Genomic DNA, 8,450 nt, shown 5'->3' with positions numbered 1-8,450 from the left:
AGCAGCAGCGTGTCTTCCGGGGATGTTGAAGCAAGAGGAGTAGAGGAAGGAAAGTTGTGTTTCCTTTTGTGTCCACTGGCAGGTACTCTTCTCCCCCTCTTCCTTTTTTTTTCCTGTTATCTCCTTCTTTTTTATCTTCTACTTTATCCTCTCATTTGACACAAGTGGGCCAGCTGAGGCCTCCGCAGGCGGCAGAAACGATTATGTAAAGGATCACCTGAAAAGAGGACAGTCACAAAGTTCACTTCCTGCAGCACTGTTTGATTAATCATGCAGTGAGTCGTACAGTCACAGCACACAGGAGTTCCTTTAGTCAACGTCAAACCATGCTGTGGAGCCATCTGAGGACAGATTATCGCTGCGTTGGGTTTCCGTGAGTTAGTAAACGTCCCATGGCATGACAATTTCACTTTATGAGTTTTTTTTACATTAATATGCGTTCCCCCATGCCCTGGGTATCTTGCTCTGCCTTTGAGAAAATGAAAGCTCAGACGGGCTGATCTGGAATCTTGCTCCTTATGAGGTCATAAGGGGCAATGTTACCTCCCCTTTGTCTGCCCAGAGAATTTGGCCCACCCATGAGAGAGAGACATCATGGCTTTCAAATAAGCAGAGTGGCAGTTGGTCAAGGCAGCACCCCCAGCTTCCACTTTGCCCCCCCCCTCCCTCCTCAAAAGGTCTATATAAAAGAGACTTTATATACAGTATTAGGGGACCACTAAGGTCTATATAAAAAGAGACTTCAGATACAGTATTATGGACCATAAGGGTCTATATAAAGAGACTTTAGATACAGTATTAGGGGACCACTAAGGTCTATATAAAAAGACTTCAGATACATTTAGGGACCACTAAGGTCTATAAAAAGACACTTCAGATACAGTATTAGGGACCACTAGTCTATATAAAGAGACTTCAGATCAGTATTGGACCACTAAGCTATATAAGAGACTCAGATACAGTTTAGGAACCACTAATGTCTATATAAAGAGACTTCAGATACAGTATTAGGGACCACTAAGTCTATATAAAGAGACTTCAGATACAGTATTAGGGGACCACTAAGGTCTATATAAAGAGACTTCGATACAGTTTATGGGGACCACTAAGGTCTATATAAAAGGACTTCAGATACAGTATTAGGGACCACTAAGTCTATATAAAGAACTTCAGATACAGTATTAGGGACCACTAAGGTCTATATAAGAGACTCAGATACAGTTTAGGGGACCACTAAGGTCTATTAAAGAGTCTTCAGATACAGTATTAGGGACCCTAAGGTCTATAAAAGAGACTTAGATACAGTATTGGGACCACTAAGGTCTATATAAGAGACTTCATATACAGTATTAGGGGACCACTAAGGTCTTATAAAGAGACTTCAGATCCAGTATTAGGGACCACTAAGGTCTATATAAAGAGACTCAGATACAGTATTAGGGGACCACTAAGGTCTATATAAGAGACTTCAGATACAGTATTAGGGACCACTAGGTCTATATAAAGAGACTTCAGATACGTTTTAGGGACCACTAAGGTCTATATAAAGAGACTTCAGATACAGTATTAGGGACCACTAAGGTCTATATAGAGACTTCAGATACAGTATTAGGGGACCACTAGGTCTATATAAAGAGACTTCAGATACAGTATTAGGGACCACTAAGTCTATATAAAGAGACTTCAGATACGTTTGGGGACCACTAAGGTCTATATAAAGAGACTTCAGATCCAGTATTAGGGGACCACTAAGGTCTATATAAAGAGACTTCAGATACAGTATTAGGGGACCACTAGGTCTATATAAAGAGACTTCAGATACAGTATTAGGGACCACTAAGGTCTATATAAAGATACTTCAGATACAGTATTAGGGACCACTAAGGTCTATATAAAGGACTTCAGATACAGTATTGGGGACCACTAAGGTCTATATAGAGACTTCATACAGTATTAGGGACCACTAGGTCTATATAAAGAACTTCAGATACAGTATTAGGGGACCACTAAGGTCTATATAAAGAGACTTCAGATACAGTATTAGGGACCACTAAGGTCTATATAAAAAGACTTCAGATACAGTTTAGGGGACCACTAAGGTCTATATAAAGAGACTTCAGATACAGTATTAGGGACCACTAAGGTCTATATAAAGAGACTTCAGATACAGTATAGGGACCACAAGGTCTATATAAAGACTTCGATACGTTTAGGGACCACTAGGTCTATATAAGAGACTTCAGATCGTATTAGGGACCACTAAGGTCTATATAAGAGACTTCAGATACAGTATTAGGGGACCACTAAGGTCTATATAAAAGAGACTTCAGATACAGTTTAGGGACCACTAAGGTCTATATAAAGAGACTTCAGATACAGTATTAGGGACCACTAAGGTCTATATAAAAGAGACTTCAGATACAGTATTAGGGGACCACTAAGGTCTATATAAAGAGACTTCAGATACAGTATTAGGGACCACTAAGGTCTATATAAAGAACTTCAGATACAGTATTAGGGGCCACTAAGGTCTATATAAAGAGACTTCAGATATTTAGGGACCACTAAGGTCTATATAAAGAGACTTCAGATACAGTATTAGGGACCACTAAGGTCTATATAAGAGACTTCAGTACAGTTAGGGACACTAAGGTTCTATATAAAGAGACTTCAGATACAGTTTAGGGGACCACTAAGGTCTATATAAAAGAGCTTCAGATCGTATTAGGGACCACTAAGGCTATATAAAGAGACTTCAGATACACGTATTAGGGGACCACTAAGGTCTATATAAAAGAGCTTCAGATACAGTATTAGGGACCACTAAGGTCTATATAAAGAGACTTCAGATACAGTATTAGGGACCACTAAGGTCTATATAAAGAGACTTCAGATACAGTATTAGGGGACCACTAAGGTCTATATAAAGAGACTTCAGATACAGTATTAGGGACCACTAAGGTCTATATAAAGAGACTTCAGTACAGTATTAGGGGACACTAAGGTCTATTAAAGAGACTTCAGTACAGTATTAGGGACCACTAAGTCTATAAAAGAGACTTCAGATACAGTTTAGGGGACCACTAAGGTCTATATAAAGAGACTTCAGATACAGTATGGGACCACTAAGTCTATATAAAGAGACTTCAGATACAGTATTAGGGACCACTAAGTTCTATATAAGAGACTTCAGATACAGTTTAGGGGACCACTAAGGTCTATATAAAGAGACTTCAGATCCGTATTAGGGGACCCTAAGGTCTATATAAGAGACTTCAGATACAGTATTAGGGGACCACTAGGTCTATATAAAGAGACTTCAGATACAGTATTAGGGACCACTAAGGTCTAAATAAAGAGCTTCAGATACAGTATTAGGGGACCACTAAGGTCTATATAAGAACTTCAGATACGTTTAGGGGACCACTAAGGTCTATATAAAGAGCTTCAGATCAGTATTAGGGGACCACTAGGTCTAGATAAAGCCAGCTTCAATACAGTATTAGAGGGACCACTAAGGTCTATATAAAAGCATCCAAAGAGCACCATGTCATGGTAGACAACTCAGACAACTGAGCCTCATCATAGCTGAAAATGTATTCTAATTTTACATGTTAATAAGAAAATAAAACAACTTATTATAAGTAGTAATCCAGCATATTACATTGCATCCAACTAACAACCAACACCTCACCAATTACATTTTTATGCATCCATACTCACCAGGCATACCAGCACAATGACAACAGTCAGTTTGAGGTTCTTCATACACATGGCTCGTGCCAGGTTACGACTCGTGGTCTTAAATGTGACCGACTAAATGGAGTAGGTAAAGTAGAAAATAACATCAGGGACATTGTTTGTGTATCAGTACCTTACTAGATTACTGTACAAAGTACAGAAAAATGTATACTGCCTAATACCATGAACCAGAAAACAAGTAGGATGAACAGGAAAAAGACATTTGTCTTTAAACTCACTGAATCAACCAGATTTTCTGTCTTGTCAATCAGCAACTCCAGCTTCTCTCCTCTCTGAGCCACCAGGTCTGTGAAAAGACACAAAGGCTCAGTGGAATGAGATTCATACCAAATGCTTGGTGAAATCTGACTGACATTTGAGACAGTAATCACACATCACATCAATTTTGATCAGAGTTTTTAACCATCAAATTATTGTATAACTCTTTGTCCAGAACATTTGCTGAATGAAGGGGATAATGATGAAATCACAGCGCACGGCATTCATTTATGCCACTAACGCATAGTAAGCTTTTTCTGATTCAATTAAATGGATATGTTTTTGCATAATTACCTCATAGCCCCAAATCCCAGCAAAAGTGTTTTTTTTCATAATATGGGCACTTTAAGCAGGCCCAGATCTAGGCAAAGGCATTCTAAGCAAGAGCCTAGGGCCCATCTGCCACTAGGGGGCCCAGTAAAAGGGAAAGGTCAAAATCTTTAAAAACACTTAATCTAAACGTGTGTATTTTTAAATGAATATATTATATTGTTTTAATAAAAAGTACAGTAAAAAAAGTGTGAAAATGAGTTTCCGGTTCCGCATGATAGCTAGCCATGAGGGTTACACTACAACTTTTCTGGGATGCTTTGGCTGCAGCAAAGCGGAAAAAAAGACAAATGGAAAAGAAAATAAAGGACAAAGAGGGGTTTTACAAAGGTTTCTGTCAGGTCCTTTAAATAAGCCTAAAGTACGCAAAGAAAGATGCATTACAATACCTACATAAATAAGTTAGCACAATAATCATGTGTCAGTTAAAGGTTATCTTGTTATTCACCTAATTAACTATCCATTAGGAGGGGGCCGGAAAAAATGTAGTATGTCTAGCGTAATCTTTCCATGTAATCCGGCTCTGAAAGCATCACCGTGCCATGGGGAAACCCATGAGAAGCTCACCTATGTCGCGGACCATAATGCCCTTTAGGTCATCCACCTGCATCTGAGTCTCAGTGACACGATCTGATCCTCGTTGGTCGGAGTGGTGTTTCTACAAAAAGAAAGGTAAGGCAAAAGAAGAGAATGGAAAGGTGATCTAAGCATATTTTGATACACATATTATTCCCCTTTCTGCTGGGGACCCCTGGAAGCCTCTAAAAGCTCCTCAATGACCCACTTGGAAAATCTGTATGTGTGACTACAGAGGTAGAAGGCAGTCACAGAGCCTTCACAAGAGAATGTTGCTCAACATGCTCACGCCAGGCTCTTATCCTACTCACCATCTGAGCTGCCAGTGTTGAGGAGAACTCACTGTTCATGGCGTAAGGCAGGGCAGTTTGTGCTCTCGACCCGTACGTTGTCTGGAAGCGCTTCTTGACTTCGCTGAGGAAGCTGAATGCCCGTGACCTCTCAAAGTCCTTTAGTTCAAAAAAGTTAAATATAAGTTTGTTTTTTTTAAGTACATTCCCAGAAAAATTCCTTTCTATATTGTTACCTTGTGACTCTTAATGTGTATCGGCCTGCTTCCTGTTGTAATCGGCTCAATAGATTACTTTAAAAACATGAGTTGGAGATGTATTTGGGTGCCATAACTTTATGTCTGTTTCTCCAAGTGGCTGGGTTACTCAACTCTACTTCTTAACTCTTCTTTATATTCAACTATAAAGTGCATTTCAATTAACCTTACATATCTATCACTCAACTTCCCCCTTCTACCTTAAACAAAAACACAGATATCTGAGCCCTTTATATACTTACATCATCAGTGATACACAGGTATATGATTCTGTCATGGCAGATGTAATGAAAGAGATAGCTAAAAAAGAAAACAATTTGTCTACATTAGATATACAGTTGAAAGTACAAAGTTGAATATAACACACTATATGCACTGTAAAATGTCTAAGGAAACATTAACTATATAAAAAGGTGGTAAATGGGCTGTAACTCTTAATGACCCTGGAGTTTTGAGTGAGGACATACTGCATTGTGCCACTTTGTTTCAGGCTGTGGTTTCCTGCAGTGTGCAATCTGTAAGCTCTGAGCTTTTAGTGATCTAGAGCTTGTCACATGATATGTGCTAATATACAGCAGTCCACACTGAGCATTGACACCATTACATCAATGATACTGTAAGAAAACGCTTTAATCTTGTGGACATTACACACCAAAGATAATCACTGGTTTCTGGTCTCACGTTGAAGAAGCGTTTTAACATACACTGTGATAATTAGATTATTCTCCACTTTATACAGCTGTCAGGTTTCAGAATTATGCCCATGTAAATGCAAACAAATGAGTCTGCAAACTCAGTAGGAGCAGGTCTACCTTCAGGACTTGTCCAGCAGATAAGAGGCATTTTATACAGCAACGGCCCTCTAGGTAAATGTGCCACTGTTTTTACCCATGGTGCACTTTCAATTACGCTACTTATCTGGTGGTCATAACACCCCTTGTACATACTAGTGGGATATGGACTTTCCTTACCCTAATGCCGACTAAGGGGGGGTAATAGCTCAGGAGTTGGGTTGGGAACCGGAGGGGTTGCTGGTTCAAGTCCACATACGGACCAAAATATGGTGAGGGACTGGGTAGCTGGAGAGGTGTACGTTCACCTCCTGGGTGCCAAGGTGCTCTTGAGCAAAGCACTGAACCCCCAACTGCTCAGGGCACCTTTCCATAGGCAGCTACCCCCCCCACACACACACACTCTGACATTTCTCCATTTAGTGCATGTAGGTGCTGGTGTGCATAGGTACTGAGTATGTGTGTGTGTGTGTGTAATTCAGGCCTGTGTGTAATAACAACATAGTTTTAATTGTAATTTCCCCTCGTGGGATTAATAAAGTATACATTATTATTAAGACATGCAGACCCATGTAGCCACAGAATACCAGCGTGTGACTGCTATGTGACGGAAGTGAGTATGACCTACCTGCCGTGGCTGTAGGTCAATTTGTTATTCTCTGATGGGATTTTGGCTAAAATTTGTTCAGTCACTTCCAGAAAGTTGCCGCCACACCATGCATGCTTTGCCAGGATGGTGGTTCCACGAGCCACCACAGCAAACAGGATTGCCATGGCAACAGCTAGTGTTTCAGCTCAATTACACGCTGACAACACACAAAGGAACAGTGAGCCGTTACTGGCAGGGTTAGAGGCTGGGGGAAAGAGGAGAGTCTGGTGAAACAGATAACACATAAAGAAATGAGGGGGGATTATGTGTGTTCATAATTAACGTCACTAACGTTAGTAGACACTAAGATAAACAGCGTTCCTAGCGACATAACGTTAATCCAGTTTTCACGAGAAGTGAAAACGAAAGTGGCTGGAAAACAACAGGCTAGCTAGCTAGCTAGCTAATGTTGTTGACCAACGTAGCACGGCGTTTGGTGGGTAACGTTGACGTTAACGTTACCCGTTTGCCGCAATACCGTTAACGTTACCACTACCAGTCTCTAGCAAGGGAGCTGACGCAATAACAGTGATAAAAAAATGAATACAATACGTTACCTCGATGTGTTAACGCTGTCCAAAGAAGCTAACTTAGCGTCTGCTTCCAACATCTAAAGAGATTTTATTTGCTAGCAAGCTAGCTCGCTTGCTAGCTAATCCCTTTCGAGTGACTTCTACTTTGCTTTGCAAATTGCCCAGACCTCCAGACCGGAAAACGAAATCGCTCGTATGCTGGGTAATGTAGTGTGTACCACATTCCTTTAGCCAAGCGCACAATTGTGTTGTTTCGTTTTAAGAACTACATTTTATGACTTCCTGTTATGCCGTGCTGTCGTCACATGTTTTCATGTATACGTCATGTTATGGCGACATTTTTATTTATTTGTTTTGTTGGTAAAAAAGCCCTTTTCAAGGTCTTACAGGCAATCTTAAAGCTACTGCAATGGATAATTTCCAAGTGGGTCTTTGAGGGGCTTTTAGAGGCTTCCAGGGGTCCCCAGCAAAAAGGGGAATAATATGTGTTCTACTGTGATTCTATCCATTGGAAACAGAATTTTGACTAATTTAGTCATGTTTTTATATACTTTATGTAATAAAACATCTCACAGCAAACATCCTCTCAGATGGGGCACCCTGGGACAAAATCTTATGAAATGTGTGTCAGTTTGTCAGTTGTAGAGAGGTTAAGTGTTCCTCTCTTACCCTCTTTAAAACCATTTTATTGATTTTCCAAATATTGAAAATATAAAAATGCAATGTATTGTTGCACGTATCTTACTGTGTTTTTCAGCCCCAGTGTTTGGCAACTTTCTGAGAGTAGGCTAGTGGTTTTTGCCAAGTTGTGGAATACCCAACAGACACTTTTTCTCAAGTTGTACCCATAAATATAACTTCAAAAAGTCAAGTACTTCCGAATATTTGATTAACGTTACTCCTGTAATCACACACCTGGCCAATGCTAAAACAAAAACAAAAAACACCTGTTGTGGCCCAAGGCCCTGCCTCCTGACTCTGCCTGTCAGACAGCGGTGAGGGCA

General features: G+C 40.2%; 2 protein-coding genes across 4 annotated transcripts in view; one reads left to right on the top strand and one right to left on the bottom strand.

Annotated features, from left to right (window-relative positions):
- Window positions 1–113: 113 nt before the first annotated feature.
- sybl1 (synaptobrevin-like 1) lies at window positions 114–7,721 on the bottom strand. Of its 3 annotated transcripts, none has more exons than XM_032527522.1 (8): window positions 7,471–7,721; window positions 6,893–7,070; window positions 5,716–5,773; window positions 5,238–5,375; window positions 4,918–5,008; window positions 3,981–4,048; window positions 3,724–3,816; window positions 114–217 (listed from the first exon to the last, which is right to left on the bottom strand). In XM_032527522.1, the coding sequence occupies exons 2-8, from the start codon at window positions 7,036–7,038 to the stop codon at window positions 152–154; spliced, it is 660 nt and encodes a 219-aa protein (XP_032383413.1). In that variant the 5' UTR covers window positions 7,039–7,070; window positions 7,471–7,721; the 3' UTR covers window positions 114–151. The 3 variants fall into 3 exon arrangements, with proteins under 3 accessions (XP_032383413.1, XP_032383414.1, XP_032383415.1); XM_032527523.1 differs by having other exon boundaries at window positions 6,893–7,118; window positions 7,471–7,683; XM_032527524.1 differs by lacking the exons at window positions 114–217; window positions 3,724–3,816; window positions 3,981–4,048 and adding an exon at window positions 4,490–4,614.
- Window positions 7,722–8,273: 552 nt separating this feature from the next.
- polr1d (RNA polymerase I and III subunit D) overlaps window positions 8,274–8,450 on the top strand; it is a 7,258-nt gene continuing 7,081 nt past the window's right edge. The window contains exon 1 of the mRNA XM_032527525.1: window positions 8,274–8,450. This exon is cut by the window's right edge and continues 95 nt beyond it. The gene's annotated coding sequence lies outside the window, so the exon portion shown is untranslated.

Source organism: Etheostoma spectabile, chromosome 10 (genome assembly GCF_008692095.1).
Source record: "Etheostoma spectabile isolate EspeVRDwgs_2016 chromosome 10, UIUC_Espe_1.0, whole genome shotgun sequence".
NCBI lineage: Eukaryota > Metazoa > Chordata > Actinopteri > Perciformes > Percidae > Etheostoma > Etheostoma spectabile.
Note: the sequence above shows the minus strand (reverse complement) of the source record. Positions and strands in the feature narration are given on the sequence as shown.

Bases quoted from the DNA above. Each gene is read 5' to 3' on its own strand.
- sybl1 (XM_032527522.1), bottom strand. From the start codon at position 7,038: ATGGCAATCCTGTTTGCTGTGGTGGCTCGTGGAACCACCATCCTGGCA. The intron at 5,009-5,237 runs GTGAGTAGGATA...TTCTTTTTGTAG, and splicing joins CAACACTGGCAGCTCAGATG to AAACACCACTCCGACCAACG. The intron at 3,817-3,980 runs GTGAGTTTAAAG...TACTCCATTTAG, and splicing joins CAGAAAATCTGGTTGATTCA to TCGGTCACATTTAAGACCAC.